This window comes from Amphichorda felina (genome assembly GCF_050947745.1).
Source record: "Amphichorda felina strain 45539 chromosome Unknown scaffold_1, whole genome shotgun sequence".
In the NCBI taxonomy this organism is placed as follows: domain Eukaryota; kingdom Fungi; phylum Ascomycota; class Sordariomycetes; order Hypocreales; family Bionectriaceae; genus Amphichorda; species Amphichorda felina.
Genome location: NW_028145049.1, coordinates 4,656,977 through 4,676,961, shown reverse-complemented (window position 1 = coordinate 4,676,961; position 19,985 = coordinate 4,656,977). Strand labels below are relative to the sequence as shown.

At 58.2% G+C, this 19,985-nt stretch overlaps 9 protein-coding genes across 9 annotated transcripts; 5 read left to right on the top strand and 4 right to left on the bottom strand.

Moving 5' to 3' along the window:
• Nucleotides 1-133: 133 nt before the first annotated feature.
• RHO3 (Rho family GTPase RHO3) lies at nt 134-1,008 on the top strand (the record flags this gene model as incomplete). The annotated part of the gene is made up of 5 exons (XM_083191023.1): nt 134-186; nt 255-305; nt 359-408; nt 466-555; nt 620-1,008. The coding sequence occupies 5 exons, from the start codon at nt 134-136 to the stop codon at nt 1,006-1,008; spliced, it is 633 nt and encodes a 210-aa protein (XP_083054882.1).
• Nucleotides 1,009-2,380: 1,372 nt separating this feature from the next.
• On the top strand, nt 2,381-2,961 carry ACO1O0_001538 (uncharacterized protein; the record flags this gene model as incomplete). The annotated part of the gene is made up of 3 exons (XM_083191022.1): nt 2,381-2,447; nt 2,484-2,888; nt 2,951-2,961. 3 exons carry the CDS (start codon nt 2,381-2,383, stop codon nt 2,959-2,961), a joined length of 483 nt encoding a protein of 160 aa, XP_083054881.1.
• A 1,512-nt stretch (nt 2,962-4,473) lies between these two features.
• On the top strand, nt 4,474-6,137 carry ACO1O0_001537 (concanavalin A-like lectin/glucanase domain-containing protein; the record flags this gene model as incomplete). Its single annotated transcript, XM_083191021.1, has 3 exons — nt 4,474-4,503; nt 4,531-5,276; nt 5,330-6,137. The coding sequence occupies 3 exons, from the start codon at nt 4,474-4,476 to the stop codon at nt 6,135-6,137; spliced, it is 1,584 nt and encodes a 527-aa protein (XP_083054880.1).
• A 589-nt stretch (nt 6,138-6,726) lies between these two features.
• Nucleotides 6,727-8,204, bottom strand: CIT3 (citrate synthase-like protein; the record flags this gene model as incomplete). Its single annotated transcript, XM_083191020.1, has 2 exons — nt 6,727-8,097; nt 8,157-8,204. 2 exons carry the CDS (start codon nt 8,202-8,204, stop codon nt 6,727-6,729), a joined length of 1,419 nt encoding a protein of 472 aa, XP_083054879.1.
• Nucleotides 8,205-9,148: 944 nt separating this feature from the next.
• ICL2 (methylisocitrate lyase ICL2) lies at nt 9,149-11,035 on the top strand (the record flags this gene model as incomplete). Its single annotated transcript, XM_083191019.1, has 3 exons — nt 9,149-9,210; nt 9,241-9,578; nt 9,642-11,035. 3 exons carry the CDS (start codon nt 9,149-9,151, stop codon nt 11,033-11,035), a joined length of 1,794 nt encoding a protein of 597 aa, XP_083054878.1.
• Nucleotides 11,036-11,376: 341 nt separating this feature from the next.
• On the bottom strand, nt 11,377-12,387 carry ACO1O0_001534 (uncharacterized protein; the record flags this gene model as incomplete). The annotated part of the gene is made up of 3 exons (XM_083191018.1): nt 11,377-12,027; nt 12,094-12,235; nt 12,326-12,387. 3 exons carry the CDS (start codon nt 12,385-12,387, stop codon nt 11,377-11,379), a joined length of 855 nt encoding a protein of 284 aa, XP_083054877.1.
• A 1,025-nt stretch (nt 12,388-13,412) lies between these two features.
• ACO1O0_001533 (glutamine synthetase family protein) lies at nt 13,413-14,967 on the top strand (the record flags this gene model as incomplete). The annotated part of the gene is made up of 3 exons (XM_083191017.1): nt 13,413-13,836; nt 13,896-14,877; nt 14,937-14,967. 3 exons carry the CDS (start codon nt 13,413-13,415, stop codon nt 14,965-14,967), a joined length of 1,437 nt encoding a protein of 478 aa, XP_083054876.1.
• Nucleotides 14,968-15,278: 311 nt separating this feature from the next.
• ACO1O0_001532 (S-adenosyl-L-methionine-dependent methyltransferase) lies at nt 15,279-16,643 on the bottom strand (the record flags this gene model as incomplete). The annotated part of the gene is made up of 2 exons (XM_083191016.1): nt 15,279-15,372; nt 15,460-16,643. 2 exons carry the CDS (start codon nt 16,641-16,643, stop codon nt 15,279-15,281), a joined length of 1,278 nt encoding a protein of 425 aa, XP_083054875.1.
• A 2,168-nt stretch (nt 16,644-18,811) lies between these two features.
• Nucleotides 18,812-19,939, bottom strand: ACO1O0_001531 (OTU family ubiquitin thioesterase; the record flags this gene model as incomplete). The annotated part of the gene is made up of 1 exon (XM_083191015.1): nt 18,812-19,939. One exon carries the CDS (start codon nt 19,937-19,939, stop codon nt 18,812-18,814), a length of 1,128 nt encoding a protein of 375 aa, XP_083054874.1.
• Nucleotides 19,940-19,985: the final 46 nt, after the last annotated feature.

The following is a 19,985-nucleotide window of genomic DNA, read 5'->3' as shown; positions in this document are numbered from 1 at the left end:
GTCAGTCCCGACCTCGCCTTCCGACCGCCTGCCATCCGCTACATCTCTTGAGCGAAAGCATCTAAAAGCCGAGACGCTTTGAACCCCGCGAAAACCACCGTTCACAGTCCACGCGACATTACCGGACGACACGATGCTGCCCCTCTGTGGTGGTTCGAAAACTGTGCAGCGCAAGCTCGTCTTGCTGTTCGTTCTCCCTCAACTGCAGTTTGGAATTATGTGCGATACTGGGCTAGTGGTCTAACTCGACTCAGGGGCGATGGTGCCAGCGGAAAGACTTCGCTGCTCAATGTCTTTACGCGAGGGTCTGTTGTCCCCCCTATACTGTCTATCTGGTAGTTGGTCTGACCTGTCTCAGATATTTCCCGACCGTCTATGAGCCCACGGTTTTCGAGAACTACGTCCATGGTATGAGCTCTTGAGTCCCTCGGCTCTAGAACGAGCCGCTGACGAGAACGCCTCTAGATATATTTGTCGACAATGTTCACATCGAGCTGTCCCTCTGGGATACAGCTGGGCAAGAGGAATTCGACCGTTTAAGATCCCTGTCGTACGGTATGCCTTGTCGAAGCCGAACCCCCCCTTCCCAATCGCCAGACTGCTGACTCGTATTTCTTAGACGACACGGACCTTATTATGCTTTGCTTCTCTGTCGACAGCAAGGATTCACTAGAGAACGTCGAGTCGAAGTGGGTGGGCGAGATTGCTGATAACTGCCCCGGGGTGAAGCTCGTCCTGGTGGCGCTCAAGTGCGACCTACGGGAGCAGATGGGCGAGGACGACGACGACGCGGACGGAGCGGTGGAGGCAAATGGCCAGCAGGGCGAGAAGAAGCCCACCATCAGCTACGATCAGGGCCTCGAGGTGGCCCGGCGGATAGGTGCCCTGCGGTACCTGGAGTGCTCTGCCATGCGGAATCGCGGCGTCAACGAGGCCTTCACTGAGGCGGCACGAGTGGCCCTGAGCGTCAAGAAGGACCGCGAGGAGAACAAGTGCACCGTCATGTGATGGACTGATGCCTCACGGAGGCCTACTCTCTGGACCTGACCGAATCAATCGCTGAACTTCAGCGAACGCGATATACGACATTTGCGATCTGCATACCCCTATACCGACTGTCGAAACCCTCCCGTTCCGGGCATTTCTTCCCAACTTCGCTGTACATATTTCTCATTCTTGGCGAGAGACAGCATTGAGGCCTAGCGTTCTTTACACCATAGGGTGTTACTACCAATGTCTTTGGATTACTTGATCAAAGAAGCGGCTCTTGAGCGATGGCGCACCATTGTTAGCGGTGTCTCTATAGACCGTCACCTGCTGGGGCAATGTTGTGTCGGCCAGCTTTGCATGTGTATTCTCTGCAAAGACGGCTATCCTTGGATATCTCACCATTTGTCAGTTTTCTTTGTCATGGCTCTTTGTCAGGAGCCTTTTCATTTCGGTCTGATTTTCAGCCTTCTTATACCTCATAGTTGAGTACCTATAATGTGACACTGTTCCCGCTCACCAGTCGACCGGCATGTATGGTGGAGTGATGCTTGGTAGCGTGCCATCCGCTCTTTTGGGTTCTTTGGATGGAAGCAGGCACCCTATTGCTACGAGGTTCCGAAAGACGTGTGCTCTGTGCCTTCAATAGTCCCCCCAAATGACGTGATTAACCCTAGCTGCAGAGCGTTCCGGGGACCAGGATCGCCATTCCTATAGTAGGTAATATTCGTCTTACCATTCTAGGCAGGACACATATCTTGTGTCGTTCCCGTGGCATAACGAACGTCGGGCGGCGCTTCGTTGGCGAACGAAGAGGCCTCCATATAGACGACCTGAGATAAATCAGGATTTCTATCCGTAGTCTCTTCTGGAGCGCGACTGGGGAATGACGGAAGCTAGCAAATCTTGCAGCAGAATAGCTCGACGGCTATCAGAGAGACAGAGACCCTGCATGCTTCTCGATGCTGATCACTCCAGGGTCTCGCGTCATGGGGTGCGTGATGATTGGCCATCCCCACGATCCCGCCGCTGGATTTGACGTCACGGCAAGGGGCATCGCACCGGACTGCATCGGATCTCAGCGTCTGCCAGCAGAGAGGGAAAAAAAACAGGTTTCGTCATAGTGCCCAAGTGATGGGCAGCAGAAACGAGGGCGATGTGCAGGCGATGATGGCATCAGGGTGGACGATCACAGGCGGTCGGCCAGGGAGTGTTGCACTCGACGGCAGGAGTATGTAAAGACAGAGTCCTCCCGTCGGAATGTGGGCGAGTGCAACTTCTCGTCGTTCGATATACTCAAACTCCCTGGTGAACATTATTTATTCCCTCACCCCATACATCAGCTTAGTACTTCGCCTCCTGTTGGCAGCATTGCGAGTAGTATATTCCCAGGATGCCCTTCTTCGGTTCCACCCGCAACGCCGTGCCTCCCCCGGAGCCGGAGCCGGCACCGCGCAAGGGTCTCTTCCATTCCGGGTCCCGGAATCAACCCATAGCCCCGGCCACCACTCACGACGCTCCTAAGAAGCACGGCGTCTTCAACCGCCACAGCTCGTCGCCCTCGCCGCCACGGGGCCGTCACTCCATCTCCAGCAACTCCTCGGCCGGCCATGCCCACGGATCCCCAACCCTGCACAAGAGCAAGACGGGCAGCCTCTTGTCCAAGTTTGGCCGCGACAGCGATGTCGACCCTAGCATTGTTGCTGCCCGCGAGCGCGTCATGGGTGCCGAGGCCGCCGAGGTAGAGGCCGACCGGGCACTAGATGCGGCGCGGATCCGCGTGCGCGAGGCAAGGGAGCATGTCAAGAGGCTGGAGGAGGAGGCCCGCGAGGACGCACGCCGGGCCAAGATCAAGCAGCAGCAGGCACGCGAGGTGTCGAAGCGCGGGCAGGGCCTCGGCCGTAAGTATTATCCAGATGGAAGATGTGGGTTTAAAGCCGGGTTGTGCTAACTGTTCGTCTAGGCCATGGATGAGAAACCTACGAGTCGTTGATTGACATTGCAATGATGATGAAGGGATGAAAGGCAGCTGGGACGAGAAATGTACGAGCTGGCGATATTTGGAGTTTTATGTTTCCTGTTTTATCGATACCTTATTATTTGCGAAACCTGAAAGGCGAAACCTGCTATTAATAGGCCTGATGTTCCAATACCACTGCTTTTCAAGGCGCTCATCAAGTAATTTGAACCCACTGGGATCAATTGTAATATTTAATATACGAAGCTGTGGTGCATGAAGACCAATTGATCGTCAAGCGCTACTACTAAATAAGGACATGGGTCCCTCGATACTAGGTGCTAATAATGGGTCGAACATTTAATAACGACGTATCCGTAGTTCCGTACTGGACATTAAAGCCAATTTGCCGCCGAGTCACACTTCGTCATAATGCGTCCTCCCTGCTGCGACTCTGGTCTCCTTTTCCTTCTCCTTTGTCTTACCGCGAACAGTGGAGGTCGGCAAATTACTGGCTACGGCCGGGTCGTCGGCATCACCACTTGGTTCTTTCTTATTCAACTACTCCACACGGGTGCGTCAAGGGCCGAGAGGGAGCTGTCGGGCCCTAAAAACTCAATTTTGACCTTTAGTGATGAACAATTGTGCCACGAGACTATGATAATATGAGGTGAGGTGGATCATCCTGAAAAGCCCAGGAGTGCCAAGTCTGGCGGAATGGCGGAATGTCTCAGGGCCAGGTCAGGCAGGTACGATGGACGTACATGTACGTAGTTCGCGCATTTCTTCAGTCAGTGACAGCTCCTTCCCGATGATCCGGGCTCGATATCGACAAGCACGGCCCACGGGTACCCCTGCGCTAGCCAATTCCAGCAAATGGCAGATGATATAGCCAATGGCCGGTGGTTCCTGAAGCCAAGCTTCGACACCAACGCCTGCCAAGCGTGTTGGGAAATTGCACCTTGAGTTTTACACAGCAGAGGCAGTTCGCTCCTCGAGTCCTTGCAGTAATGGGCACTCAGCCAAGTGCCGGTGGGAGGGCCATTGCTCCCTATTCGGGGCAAGCGTCGCTCGGGCCCGTCCTCGGCTTGCTTCTGAGACACTAAGTCTTGGATGAGGGAGCGTTTCGTGAGAATATCCTCCCCTTCTCCCCACGAGTCCCCGTCACTCCTACACACAGCCATTCCTTAGATCCCGACTCCAGGGCAAGACATCAACACCAGCGCGACACGCGAGTCGTTCGCCTGCATCCCTCGCGGCTCTTGCTGCTGCTTCTTCTCTCGCCATCCACTCTTTCTGGCAGGGCTCCTTCAGTCTCAACACGGAGACATTCGCGACAAGACGACAGACAATCTTTTCTAGCACTTTGTATTTGGCCACTCTCTTTTCAACTCCCACGTCGAATAGCGCTAGACGCATCTCGATATCCTTCTCTCTGCAGCGATAGGCGCTCTCGATACTCGCCGACCACGAGCTGCCCTAGATAACCAACCAACCAACACGAATACATCCGGCATTTATTAACCGTCATGCTCTGGAAACAACTTCTATCCGCGGCTGTGCTGCTGCGCATGGCCGCTGCCCAGGTCCATTCCGATTGCAATCCGTACGAGGGAGACGAATGTGACCCAAACCCTGCCTTCGGCACATCCCATCACTGGAGCTTCAACACCACTCCAAATGGCCAGCTTTGGGAGACCCAAGTTGGCCCTATCCATTACGACGATGAGGGTGGCGCTCGCTTCACCATCAACAAACAGGGCGACTCTCCTACGCTTCGTACAAAGTTCTACTTCTTTTTCGGCCGTGTCGAAATGCTCCTCAAGGCGTCCCCCGGCCGGGGTATTGTCAGCTCCATGATGCTGCTCAGCGATGACCTCGACGAAGTTGATTGGGAGTTCATTGGTACCAACGGCAGTGCATCCACCAACTTCTACGGCAAGGGCATCCAGGACTACACCAATGGTGCATGGCATGATGTTCCCGTTCCCGTTCAAGACGATTACCACAACTATACCACCATCTGGACCAAGGAAAAGATGGATTTTTACATCAATGACGGGCTGGTCCGTACTGTTAATGCCGACGAGTCCACCTCGAATGGAACCGATATTTATCCCCAGACACCTATGCGCATGAGTCTGGGCATCTGGGCAGGAGGTGATCCCTCGCTCGCGGAGTGGACGCGTGTGTGGGCTGGTGGCGATACCGACTACGATGCCGGGCCCTATGATATGTATGTCAAGGAGGTGTACATTGAAGATTTCAGCTCCGGGAAGGAATATGTCTGGGGTGATGACTCTGGCAGTTGGGAGAGCATTGAGATTGTCGAGTAAGCCGTTTTGCCCCCGTCTGACTAGAATATCAGTAACTAACCATACCCAGTGGTAACTCCACCGCCGCAAAAGTCATCCAGGAGAAGCCCGAGAAGTCACTTAATGAAAAGTTCAACGACCTCCCGCAGGCAGCCAAGATCTCTATCTACGCCGGCGGAGCTGCCGTGGCTGCCGTCATGGTTGCTGGGCTGATCTTTTACTGCATCAAGCAACGCCGCCGTGGCTCCGAGGAGGCACGCATGGCCTTGCAGAGGGCTGAGGCTGACCGTATGGAGCTGAACAGACTCCAGAAGAGCGGCATTGATCCTGACAGCTTCACTGAGCACGGTGCTGAGTACAATGCTCGCGACATGCAGAGCGGTGGCATGACTGGCGACAATTCATACAATATCAACAGCTCGTCCACGCCACTCCTGGACAATGAGAAGCAGTGGGGGGCAGCAGCGGCAGCAGGAGCCGGAGCCGCAGGAGTTGGAGCTGCCGCCATGCGATCCCATACTCAGAGCCCCCGTGTCAACAGCCCTGGCCCGAATTCGTATCATGATCCTCGCAATCCTGGAAGCCCCAACAGCCTATCTCACGGCGGCTATGCTTCGCCTCCGCCTGCCGGGCCCATGATGCGTTCTCCTGGCTCTCCAGGACCGCAGCAGGCATACGGTGCTCACAGGATGCAACAGAGCCCCGCGCCAGGACCCATGAGCTACAGCGGGGACCAAGGCTATGCTGTTAACCGCATGCAGAGCCCTGGCCCGGGCCCCATGGCACCAGTTCCCATGTCTCCGCCAACAAATTTCAATGGGGACCATTCTTACGGAATGGATAGGATGAACAGCCCCGGTCCGCACGGCTACAGGTAGTAGTCGACGGGCAACCTGGTCGATCTGTTCAGTGCGATTTATAGCATACTTTATCCTTAAACTCTGAAATCTATGGTTTTTATCATTGGGAGGAGCTGTTGATTGCTGATTTTTGGCGTCGGTGCATTCATGGTGGTCACATGACGGACTCGCGCTTTGACTCTTGGATCGGATTGATTTTTAAATCTGCGGTTTGTTGCTTGGGGTTGACTTGTGACCTCTGTGACTTGAGTTCGTCTACCTCTGTTGGTCTAGGTGGAGGATCTGATGTATATAGAATTCCGGATCGATGAAAATGAATGAACTTTTGAATAACTGAACCTCTCAATCCTCCATCTCATGTCGTATGTAAGACACTCATGAGACTGGTCGGTAAATGGCCAGTCATAGCAAAATATCCCGCGACGTCGCGGGGTCTCTCTCACGGGGAAGTGTAGGTAATAATGTGAGTATATGTTTATCTATTTGAGCCCAAGGATATACAAAGATGCTCCGCAAAGCAATTTTTGCAAGTCTAATTCACACAACAAAACAGGCTCTTCGCTTGTTCGCTCTGCCTCCGCCAAGCCTCGCTTCTCGTTTTCTGCATTTATTGTCCCTCCACCTGCTTGAGGAGACCCTCGAGGTTGATGCTCTTGGGGCGCTCGATGGGGAGGCCGAGGGCGCGGTCCCAGACGAGCTGGGCGAGGGGACCCAGGCCGCGGGAGACGCCGAAGGTGGCGGTGTAGTAGAGGGTCTCGTGGAAGCCGTAGTGGTGGAAGAGGACGCCGGAGCTGGAGTCGACGTTAGGGTAGGGGTTCTTGGTCTTGCCGTGCTTCTTGAGGACCTCGGGGGCGATGCGGCTGTTCTTCTCGACGAGCTGGAAGACGGGGTCCTGGGCGATCTCGGGGCGGGCGGCGGCGTAGTCCATGAGGGCCTCGAAGCGGGGGTCGGGCTTGCGGAGAACGGCGTGGCCGTAGCCAGGGACGACACGGCCAGAGTTAAGGGTCGACCAGAGGTAGTCGTGGACATCCTGCTCAGAGTAGGTGGCGGGGATGGCCTCCTTCATCTGGAGGATCCAGCGGAGGACCTCCTGGGCGGCAAGGCCGTGGAGGGGACCGGCCAGGCCCTGGAGACCGGCGCTGTAGGAGAGGAAGGGGTCGCTGAGGGCGCTGCCGACCAGGTGGGTAGCGTGGGCAGAGACGTTGCCGCCCTCGTGGTCGCCGTGGAGGGCGAGGTAGAGGCGCAGGAGGTCCTGGAAGTTCTCGTTCTCCTTGCCAGCCTTGCCCAGCATGGCAGCGAAGTTGTAGGACCAATCCTGCTCGAGGTCGACCTCGGCGGGGAGGTCACCGCCACCACGGTAGGAGTTCTGGTAGATCTTGGCGGCAATGGTGGGCAGCTTGGCGAGCAGCTCAATGCAGTCGTCAAAGGTGGGCTCCCAGTAGTCGGCCTTGTTGAGGCCCTGCTCGTAGGCCTTGGCGAACTTGGAGTTGTAGTTGAGGGCGGAGACGGCCATGGCAAACTGGGTCATGGGATGCAGGTCGACGGGGAAGTCGTCGAGCATCTTGGAGACGAAGGCGGGGATCTTGGCCTTCTCAGCGAGCTCACGGCTGAAGCCGCGGACCTGGTTGGTGGTGGGGACCTGGCCGGTGAGGAGGAGCCAGAACATGGCCTCGGGGAGCATCTCGGTGCCAGTCTTGCCCTTGGGCAGCTCGCGCTGGCAGTCCTTGATGGTGCGGCCGTGGAAGCGGATGCCCTCGTTGGCGTCGAGGACAGAGCCCTCCCAGATCATGGCCTTGAGGCCACGCATGCCACCCAGGGTGTTCTCGACCTTGACCTCGCCAATCGTCTTTCCGGCATGGGCCTTGACCTTCTTGAGGAGCTCGCGCTTAGCGGGGATGACCTCCTTGAGGGTCGTCTTCAGGTCCGGCTCAGCGGTAGAGTAGGCCCGGGCACCAGAGAGGGCGACGCGGGTCAGGGGCTGCGGTGGGCGTTAGAGGAGCCATTGGTGGGATTGGCAGGAGAGTCAGCATTGCTTACCTTGATAGAGCCCAGGGCTCGCGTCGAGTTGCGCAGATTCAGAGCCATGGCGACGGCGGTGTGTTTGTGTGGATGGGTTGTGGGAGAGATGGCGGGGTGGAGGTGGTGAGACCTGGGGTGAATCTGTTGATTGCGGGGTGTAAGCTGGTGATGCTAAGCTAGGTGGGTGGTGTAAGTGCTAAGGATAGGGGGTGGGGAGGAACGGACCTGGTCTTGCAACGACGACGGGATGGATGATCACAGAAGAAGAATCGAAGGAGAAGGGAAGAGGTGAGAACACAACGGGCTCAAGATATTTTTTTTGGTTCCTGCACGAAGGAGGAGCACTGCGTTGGGTTGCATGTGGCCGGTGACAGCATCGACAAGGACGGGGGCTTAGGGGGCGCCAGTTGGGGGGGCAGCTGGGGGCGCAGCTTGGACCAGCTGGGGGGGGAGCTGTGAGCACCCGGAGAGACCCAATGGTTGAGGCGCAAACAGCCGAAGAAAGCCGCTCCCCTCGGCCGGACTGGAGGTGGGCGCATTGGCTGGGGGAGCTTCTTGCGGGGGTTAGCAGGGCGTTATCGACTGACATCGACTGCTATCGACTGGTATCGAGGCTAGCCCCGCACGACGCCATTGGCCAATGTTTGCCGGCAATACTTTACCGCTTAACCAAGGTCCTCGTCAGCGCCTGCCATTTGCCATTGCCAGCCGCAGCCTGCCATTGCCTGGTACCATTGTCATCCGTTGCCAATCTGTGTGTGTCAGCCAGACTGGAACGGGACATCTCTCGTTGCCTCACCAGTCACCACTACATCGTCGCCGTCCCATCCGCCATACCCGCCGACCTCCGCTGTCGGCCGATACGGAGCTGCTCGGCGTTTCTGCTATCCGGCCATATTTCTGCCCTCGGCTGCTGTCTTTGCTCCTCATCAGTCGTTCTTCAGGCAGTCCACACCAACCCACTTCCAGGTTGTCATCGTCTGGCGTAGAGCTCCAAGTCCATCGCCACCATGATGCACAGGATAGCTATCCGCGCGCCTCGACGATCCGTCCTCCACGCAGCTTCGCGCTCGTCGCTGTCGCCCTCCACCTCGCGAGCTAGCTTCACCCTGCGCTCGCTCGCGACCACGGCCCGCATGGCTGCCCCCCAGTCCACTAACCCCTTCTCTGCCTCCGTCCCGGCCGCCGACGCCTTCCAGCTGCTCCCCGAGTCCCAGAAGGCTGGCACTGCTGAGGACGAGCTGTACGATGCTCAGCTCAAGGAGGTCGAGGCTTGGTGGGCGTCGCCGCGCTACAAGGGCATCAAGCGTCCTTACAGCGCTGCCGACGTTGTCTCCAAGCGTGGCACCCAGAAGATCTCGTACCCCAGCTCCGTAATGGCTACCAAGCTGTTCAACCTCATTAGGGAGCGCGAGTCCAAGGGTGAACCCCTTCACACCAGTACGTTTCTCCCACAGGCAAACTCGTCTCTAGCTCTTCCCGGCCCCTTCTGACACCTTCCAGTGGGCGCCATCGACCCTGTCCAGATGACCCAGCAGGCTCCTCACCAGGAGGTCCTCTACATCTCCGGCTGGGCCTGCTCTTCGCTCCTCACCACCACCAATGAGGTGTCGCCCGACTTTGGCGACTACCCCTACAACACGGTCCCCAACCAGGTCCAGCGCCTGGCCAAGGCCCAGTCCATGCACGACCGCAAGCAGTGGGACCTCCGCCGCAAGATGACCCCCGAGGAGCGCACCAAGACCCCCTACGTCGACTACCTGCGCCCCATCATCGCCGACGGCGACACCGGCCACGGTGGTCTCTCGGCCGTCCTCAAGCTGGCCAAGCTGTTTGCTGAGAACGGCGCCGCTGCCGTCCACTTCGAGGACCAGCTGCACGGTGGCAAGAAGTGCGGCCACCTGGCTGGCAAGGTCCTCGTCCCCACCGGCGAGCACATCAACCGCCTCAACGCTGCCCGATTCCAGTGGGATGTCATGGGCTGCGAGAACCTCGTCATTGCCCGCACAGACTCAGAGTCGGGCAAGCTCCTGTCGTCGGCCATTGACGTTCGCGACCACGAGTTCATCCTTGGTGTCAGCGACCCCTCCATCGAGCCCCTTGCCGAGTCCATCCAGGCTATGGAGGCCAAGGGTGCTGCCGGCGCCGAGATTGACTCTTTCGAGGCCAAGTGGGTCAAGGGCACCAAACTCGTCACCTTTGACGAGGCCGCCGTTGCCCACATGAAGGCCAACGGCGTCGCCCAGGGCAAGATTGACGAGTACCTGGCCGCCACCACCCAGGACCGCGACATGGGCATCACCCGCCGCCGGGCCCTGGCGGCCCACTACGCCGGCTCCCCCGTCTACTTCAACTGGGACGTGCCGCGCACCCGCGAGGGCTTCTACCACTTCAAGGCCGGCATGGAGGCCGCCACGAAGCGCGCCCTGGCCTTTGGCCCCTACGCCGACCTGCTGTGGGTTGAGACGGGCGACCCCAACGTCGAGGTGGCCAGCAAGCTCGGCCGCGCCGTGCGCGACGTCTACCCGGGCAAGGGTCTGGTCTACAACCTGTCGCCGTCGTTCAACTGGATGGCGCACGGCTTCACGCCCGAGACGCTGCAGTCCTTCATCTGGGACATTGCGCGCGAGGGCTTCGTCCTGCAGCTCATCTCCCTGGCCGGCCTGCACTCGACGGCCACCATCTCCAACGAGCTCGCGCGCGAGTTCAAGACGGGCGGCATGAAGGCGTACGTCGATCTGGTGCAGCGCCGCGAGAAGGAGCTGGGCTGCGACGTGCTCACACACCAGAAGTGGAGCGGCGCCAGCTACATGGACGGCATCCTGGGCGCCATCCAGAGCGGCAGCTCCAGCAGTAAGAGCATGGGTGAGGGCAACACGGAGGGCCAGTTCAACTAGAGGAGGGCATGACCGACTCGTAGTCGATGTTTGCTCATATGTACGGTACGCATGTAAAAAGGAGGAAAGGTCGAGCACATAGCATGGATCGGAGTTATTTTGTTTTAGGGATTCGTGTTGACGTGCGCGCACGCACTATTGAATACAATTCTGAGTAAAAGATGAATGAATTGCCCCCCCCCCCCCCCCCCCCTTGTTGACCTTGTCATCCTTGCCGTCATTCTCATAAACTCCGGTAAGTTCTATCACAGTCTCCTATCTCGGTCATCATCATCGTCATGAACCACAAACGAAATTCGTCTGGCTAGTCTTGCGGCAAGCCCCCCGCAATCTGCGTATGTTCACAGGGAATCCTTGGTGGCATTGTTCTGGGGAGCCGGCGCGGCGGGTCCCTCGGGGGTGACATACGCCTTGGTCATGCCGCCGTCGACGGCAAAGTCGTGACCGTTGACGAAGCTCGACTCATCGCTGGCGAGGAACACGACAGCCTGGGCCTGCTCGACAGCCTCGCCGAAGCGGCCCATGGGGAAGTGGATCTCGCGGCGCAGGCGCTTGGGCTTGTCGTCGCCGAGCCAGTCCTGCAGGAGGGGCGTGTTGAGCGGGGCGGGGCACAGGTTGTTGAAGCGGAAGCCCTCGCGGGCGTGGACCATGGCGAGCTCGCGGGTGAGGGCGAGGACGGCGCCCTTGGAGGCGGTGTAGGCGAGCTGCGGGGTGGCGGCGCCGACGAGGGCGACGACGGAGGCGGTGTTGATGATGGAGGCGCGCTGCTTCTTGTTGCGGCGCAGGGAGAGGACGGCGTGCTTGCAGCCGAACCAGACGCCCTTGACGTTGATGTTCTGGGTCAGGTCCCAGATGTCCTCGGGGGTGTTGACGGCGTCGTCGTCCTTGGCGTGCATGATGCCGGCGTTGTTGAACATGATGTCGAGGCCGCCCCAGGCGTCGAGGGTGTCGACGAGGTCCTTGACATCGGCCTCCTTGGAGACGTCACATTTCTGACCCGATGTTAGTGAGAAGGCTTGGTCAACGGGATATTAACAGGGGTTGTTGGGAGAGCGAACCTTGGTCTCGACGCGGACGGCCGAGGGGACGAGCTGCTTGACCTTGGCGATGGCCTTTTCGAGGGCAGGCTCTGAGATGTCGGCCATGAGGACGCTGGCGCCCTCCTTGGCGAAGAGGATGGAGGTCTCGAGGCCAATGCCACTAGTTGGATATACGTCAGAAGCAAGATCGGGATGTGACCCAAGGGATGGGCTGTTTGGGTAAAAGGGGGGGGAGGGACAGTGAGCTCACCCCGCAGCACCAGTGATGATGGCATTCTTGCCGGCCAGACGGCCAGAGTTGGCAGAGCTCATGGTTGATGTGTGAGGAGAGGTCTGTATAAGCGCCTATGTCGATATCGAGGGGTCGTGGACAGTTGAAGGTGGTATTATATTAAAGAAGCTTATCGCGGGGCAGTTTGTTAGCGACAGGGTCCTGGCAGAGGAGGGGGATGGAAGGATCAGGAATGGAGGGGTAGACTCACAAAGGGCGCCGAGTCGTGGATTTCTAGGCGAGGAGGAGGAAGGTGATGGGGAGCTGGAGATGAGACAAGCTCCATCTCTTAGTCAAGGAAACATGGGAACGTGCCGTAGTTCAACTGGTCGCGGTATCGCCGTGTCGTGGTGCCGTGGTCCGACAACGGCCTAGGTGCCCCACGAGGGGCTTATCTCGCCCGCCGCCTCCGTCATGATGCCCCTTATCTTGAGGATGGGATGGGCCAGATGGGGCAGATGGGGCCAGTCGACACGCCCCGATATTTGGGCGGCGCTGGAAGCCCTGGTGCCACGGTCGAGGGCCGCAATGCACGAATGAGCTTGTGGCGCAAATTGAGGGGAGTAAGAAACCATCTGAGACCCAAGCCATCATCTGTTCCAGCAGGACCAAGGACACAATTGGTGATGATGATGACGACGGTGATCGATGATGCGGCGATACTAGTGGTCATCATTATTACAGCGTCTTCCCGGTGGTTAGCCCCCCGGAAACACGGTATCGGCACGACCGTTAGGGCGGGCTTGGCAGGATTCCAGCGGGGGTTTACCGGGGATTCCAGCAGGTTTCCAGGCGCTAGGCACTCTCCAAGCTCCCCACATCGTCGGATGCGGACACACAAAGGTACTTACTTACATAGTACGGACGTCCACCACAGACTCCTCATCCTCCTCTCAGCCTCTCAGCCTCTCAGTCGCCTCCCAGCCCTCGCCCCTTCAACAGGTCCCTTTGGCTACATCGCATTTATTTGAATTGCCACTCAGCGGTTTTTTTTTAAACTCCCATAGACAGCCTAGACGTCCCCGAGCATCTCCCTTCTCCCACTCCACCGCTTCAACAGCCCACCATGGCCTCCAAGGCGGTTACCGTCGAGTCCCTCCCGCGCCTCCTCGAGAACGACACATGTGTCAAGCTCGCCGGCATTGACGTTGATGGCATGCTTCGCGGCAAGCTCGTCTCCAAGAAGAAGTTCCTCTCCATTGCCGCCGAGGGCTTTGGTTTCTGCTCCGTCATCTTTGGCTGGGACATGCACGACAAGACCTACATGCGCGAGCTCGCCATCTCCAACGCCCAGAACGGCTACCGCGACATCCTTGCCATCCCCGACCTGTCCTCCTTCCGGCGCATCCCCTGGGAGCACAACGTTCCCTTCTTCCTCGTCAGCTTCCACGACCCCGACACCAGAGAGCCCCTGAGCGCCTGCCCCCGCGGCTTGCTGCGCACCCAGCTTAGCAAGCTAGGCGACAAGGGCTACGGCGCCATGGCTGGCGGTCAGTCGCGAACCCCGTGTCCAGCCTCAATGGCATTGATGACTGACCACGAAGCGTAGCCGAGTACGAGTTCTACCAGTTCCGCACCCCCGACGACTCCGCTGCCTCCCCCGCCGCGTTCCTCCAGAATAATCCACCCAACAAGCTGCCCTCCCTTACCGAGGGCATGTTTGGATACTCTCTCACCCGTCCGGTCCACAACAAGGATTACTTCTACGACATCTTCAACACATGCGCCGCCTTTGACTGCAACATCGAGGGCTGGCACACCGAGTCTGGCCCCGGCGTCTTCGAGGCTGCCCTCGAGTTTGGGGACATTGCCAGCATGGCCGACCGCGCCAGCCTGTTCAAGTACACGGTCAAGAGCGTCGCCACCCAGCACGGAATCACGCCCTGCTTCATGGCTAAGCCTAAAGAGGGCCTGCCCGGCAACAGCGGTCACATGCATGTCTCACTTGTCGACAGCAACGGCAAGAATCTGCTCGCGCGCGAGACCATCGATGAGAACGCCGAGTGGAAAGACATTGAGTATCTGTCTGACATTGGACGGCACTTCCTCGCCGGCATCCTGGAGGGACTGCCCGACATCATGCCGCTCCTCGCGCCCACCATCAACTCGTACAAGCGCCTCGTCGAGAACTTCTGGGCCCCCGTCACCGTGTCGTGGGGTCTCGAGCACCGTGCAGCCTCGATCCGCCTCATTGCGCCGCCAACCTCCAAGCCCTCGGCCACGCGCTTCGAGGTCCGCGTCCCGGGCGCTGACACCAACGCGCACTTTGTCCTCGCAGCCATCCTCGGCCTTGGCTGGCGCGGTGTCGAGCGCAAGCTGGCCATCCCCTGCCCCCCGCTGGCCCTGGACCAGGACGTCGGCGGCGCCGGCGACAAGGGCGAGCGGCTCGCCAAGAGCCTCAAGGAGGCGACGGAGCGGTTTATGCGCAAGGACAGTGTGGCGCGCGAGGTCTTTGGCGACGAGTTTGTCGACCACTTTGGCGGGACGCGCGAGAACGAGGTCCGGCTGTTTGACGAGGCCGTCACGGACTGGTAGGTGCTCGGTTCCGCTTTTTGATCAGGCATTGACTGACCTTACTGACTGCAAACAGGGAGATGAAGCGATATCTTGAGACGGTCTAGACCTTTTCTGCTCAGAGCACCACTGGATACGATACCCCTTGTTTCACTTCACCAGCGCGCCCCTCTGTACTTGGATCAGTGAAGATTGTGTGACTGGCGCCCACATGGCAATGGACTCATGCTATCCTGCAAGGTAGGATATATGACGACTGACACCCGCGTAGTGTTTCTATTGCAAGAACGAGTGCAGGGCCGAGTCTACGCTTTCGCAAATGCCCGGTGCTGTATAATGATGATCCTGACGCAGGTAAACTCGAGCTCCTCGCAATCCAAAATAGCATGCCCATAATCCCTTTGTTTTTTCGCCCAATTCACCTCGACATCAAGCCGGGCCACAGTGCTCCAAATGACACATTGCCATCATCTTCTGTCTCAGCCACGGGTTTCCTCGCCGTGATGAACGTCCTGTAAACCAAAAAGTCAGCTCGAGAAAGAAAAAGAAGAAGAAATTGCCTCGACTATGATAAGAGAGCAAAAAGGAGGACAACCCACAGATTGCAATAACTGCGCAGCTTCGGACTCTTGCTCTCCTGCATCACCCGTGCCAGCAGCGCCCTCGTATCGGCCTCCTCCCTGCCCGACTTGCCAAACAGCAGGATCGAGTAGTGCTCGACGCCAAAGTCCAGCAGCTGGCTCAGCATCCTCCCTTTCTCGCACATGATGGGGTCGTTCCCCCACCCCGTCGTCGGCAGCCAGTCGGCCCTCTCGCGCAGGCCCTCGACCCCGGCCTCCACCAGCCACTCCGACACCCGGGGCACGGGGTCAAAGTCCACGCCCTCCCTGGCCGTCGCCTCCGCCAGCAGCCGCTCGTACTCGAGGCACGACGCCCCGACCACCGGCGTCTCCCCCTCGGGCAGCTCCGCGTGCGCCGGGTCCACGTCGTAGAACCGCGGGCGGATGTCGCTGAACTCGAGGATCCCCCCCGGCTTCAGGTGGGCGAGGGCGTCGGCCGCCAGGCGCTCCCAGTCGCGGACGCCGCCGCCCACGAGGTTGCGCATGTGGATGAAGTCGTACTGGCGCGACGGCCAGGGCTCTGTGGCGTCGGCAATCTCAAAGGTCAGGTTGGGGGGCACGTCCTTGGGCAGCAGGGCGCTGCTGAGGTCGATGCCCAGGACCGAGGCTGAGGGGTAGCGGCGGGCGACTTCGACGGCCCAGAGGCCGTTGCCGGAGCCAATGTCGAGGATGTGGAATTTGGAATGGGCTGCTTCTGGGGCTGCCTTTGTCTTGTCGTTGTCCTTGCTGTCGTCATCTGCCCCCTTGCTGTCGTCATCTGCCCCCTTCCTGTCCGTGACCTTGTTGTTCTTCTCCTTCTCCACATCGAGGCCACCGTCCTGCTTCTCAATGGGCAACGTAGCATCGTGCAGACGCCCGCCCAAGCACAGCTTGTACAGCTCGTGCTGCACGCGCAAGCGCTCGTCTTCGGCGGCGTCATTGGGCAGGTATATGCGGGCAGAGCCGTGGTATGAGTGGCCGTAGGCGCGGATCGGGGGCAGTGAGTCGCCCGACACGGAGGAGTAGTTGGAGTTGGTCTCGTCGTTGTCGTCGTCATCTTCGTCCCCGTCTTGGCCGTTGTCTCCTTGGTGTTCGCGACCGCTGGTGTCGCTCGGCGCGTCGACGGGGTTTCGGCGCGTCGGGTTGCCAGGGGCGCCGGGAGGTCCCGGCCTGGGAGGGGCCATGTCCCGAGTTGGTCGGTCAGAATGTCGGCCGGGGGCCGCCGTGCATGTATTGCCCTTGTTCGTCTGTATAGAACCACCTGGACCTCGAGTCTGCGCGCGGTTGCGGTTCAAATCTGGTGGACTAGGCTGGTGGTGCCAACCGTAACCGATCTAGGATCATCCAACCCCCTGTCGAATCGATAATTTACCCCCGTTCCCCGTTCACGCCGTCAAGTCGAAAGCCACTGCCGCCAAAAACAAATATTAAAAAAATAAAATAATACCGAGTCTTATCCTGGAGGGAAGAAGCTGAGTCAGAGCGGTGCAGCCTTTGGTAAGCCTGCCTGCTTCACCATCTCGCATATAAGACGGAGGGACGCACGTGGAGAGGGGTAAGACTTTATAAGGCCAGGGCAGCAGGCTTACACGAACCAGCCAGCGCGGATGCCACAGTACTGGTATTAAAATATACCAATAATCACTGTGATCGCCAAGGTACTACATGTATGTCGGAATAAGCATTATAATCTCGCAGTCGTATCATCTCGATCAAGCCTCTGTCTCGGCCGAGAGGGGGGAACAGCCAAATCAGAGGCTTCAGCGGCTTCAGAGGCTTCAGAGGCCGGGCGAGGTTGGGGGGATTCGGAGGATGCAGGACATGGACAAGACAGAGGGGGCACGGAGGGGCTTGGGGGCTTGCATGCATCCTGGACAAGGGCCCTGCTCTCTATAGTTGGTTGGAAGACCGCGATGACATCTTGAACACCCACTACTGGTATGTACCGATCATATACGAGTACTACTCTGACCGCTGTCCCGCCATAGCAACCTCTCATGGCTGTCGGTTTGACGCCCGTTGGTGCTGGTTCAGCTGCTCGGATATCAGACCGCGTGTGGCATCACTCATCGAGTCATCGACAGTCCGGAAGGATTGGCATTCCTCTCTCGCCTCTGCTCTCTCAACATCTCTGGAGCTGGACTCGTGGGCCCATCCCCCCGCCCGTCACGCACCGGGGATGCATCCAGGCCTTCCTACTGGGCCAGTGCCGATCCCACTTGTCTCACACTCCTGCGAGTCTGCGAGTCCTCTCCGACGCCGATCCACACTGCCCGCTAATAAACCACGCCTCTTCCAGCTGCCAACAGGCATCTTACATACATAGTACCCGTACTAAGGTACGAGTAGTACATTGTGTGAGAGCTCAGAAGTCTGCGGGGAACTATCTCCTCCTTCCTCGCCCATAGAACTGCCAAGCAATCGTGGCCGCTATTAATATCGTGTGCCCTGGCGACCGATCCACAACCCAACACCGAGTTCGCATCGCCTCCAACACCAGACGTGAAATGTCTCCGTTCTGATACCGCATCAGGCCTAGGTATAATATCTCCGCGGCATATATGGTCGAGAAATCCCTCTAAGCTCTCCCGCCGTCCGTTCCCCGCCATCTCGCCCCGGCCCGTCTGGACGTTCCTCGGCATGTTGACCCTTCGGCTCGGCCTTTGATCCCATCAGGCTTCACAGCCTCACAGGTGCAACCCTGCAAGGGGAGAGGCCAATCCATACCAGCCTGCCTGCTTGCAGAGCACACAATGTGATATCTGACGCCTGCATGTGAATCTGAATAATCCGTCTTCGATCAAGTAGTTGCCCTAAAGAAGAAGCGCCGATGCTATGTAGTAGCAGACGTAGAAAACCACCCCCCAAGTGCAGTCCTCAGCCCCCCTCACTCTTCAAACATGTAAACAATTGACCCCCATCTTCCGTCTTCTAAATAGTACAGGGGCTGTTACTGGTTGCTCGTATGAATAAAAAAAATGAAAGAAAAGAAAAGCCCCATGTGAAATGCCACCACCAAAACTTATGCATCCATCCCTTCCACACCAAGTCGTAACGATCCTGTCTTCCCAATGCTACCAACTCCTCAACACTGCGGCTCCTACAGAGCCTAGTGGCAACAAAGACATCATCTTCGGGTCCCCATTATGCTGCGAATTTTCGGTCCACTGACTGTAGACCTTGCTTGTTAACCAAGGTGTGGATATTGACCCATTTGTGTCGCCAGTTAAGCCGCGGAGCCCATTCTAGTGCTTTGTGGCTGGGCTGAGTATACCATGGTACCAAGTGATCAATGCCGGTCTCGCGGTGCTTATCAAGTCGTCGAGTCTCCGGCACAATCGCCAATTGTCAATCACGCTTCTTTCCTCGAGCCCCTTCTTTTAGACCCGATCCGCCCGTCAACGTTCTCATCCTCCGGGCTCCACTCCTCGGGGTGAAAATCAGGATTACCAAAGTGCGCCCTGTTCCAGACGCTATTTTTGAACGTGTTGGTCTTGACCTGAAACGTCGGCTCCGGATAGCTCCCCTTGCTCCCGTCATACTCGAGCTGCATCGGGCTAAAACGGATGGAACACTCCGGCGACTGAGCTAGTGCCGCCCCGGGCACCATGGCCGGTTGCCTTGGAGCCATCGAGGCATGTGGTGACAGCGGAGGGTTTGGCGGCGGGCCGGACGCCACAACGGGGGGCTGCGGCGTGCTTGGTTGCGGCGGTGTTGTTGTCAGACCGAACTGTGGCACCCAAGGATTTTGAGCCTGTTGACTGCGTTGGAAGGCCTCGCTGGTCGGAGGACCGCCCGGAGGGGGGGACAAGGGCATCCCTCCCCCCCCAAAACCGGGTATCATGGCGAGGGTCCCAAAGTCAACGGTGGAGAAGGAGCCCAGGTCACCTTGAGTGCCCGAAATGCCGGCATTGTCGGTGAAGGAGCTCACACGATGGACCTGAATAGAAACAGGTTGCGAAGGAGCCCGGGGGGGCGATTTGTAGAGAATGTCGTAGTGGTCTGGACGGTAAAGTAGGTAAATGATGGGCCCAAGCGCTGACGCATCTTGGTTGTTGGCCTCCTCGGGGAAACGGTAAGTGTTTACGTGGCCGCCTGGGCTGCGGTCGAGGTAGGCAATCTCAAGGACAAGGTTGATAGGCTTCAAGAGGACGTTGACCAGGGCCACGATGCCCAGATGCTCAATCTCATGATTGATGAGCTCAACCGACTGACTACAGTAGGCTTGCACACCCCCAGCGTCAGCGATAAAGGGGTCGTATGTCTCTGCGTTCGCCTTCAGGTAGGTTGCTGCAAGGAGTCTCAAATAATAGATCATGCCGCTCGTCGCGGCCACGTCGTTCCATTTTTGGTGCACCAACTCATGAGCTACGGCACGGTTGCCAATACTGTTGGCAATCTCACGAAGAAAATCGACGAATTCCTCGGCCCAGTCTTCGTAGTAATCGTAACCGCCCACCTCACCAAGCATAGGATTCATGGTGAGGAGGCGGTCGGCCTCACTGTCGATCTGGGTCCGGTCCCCA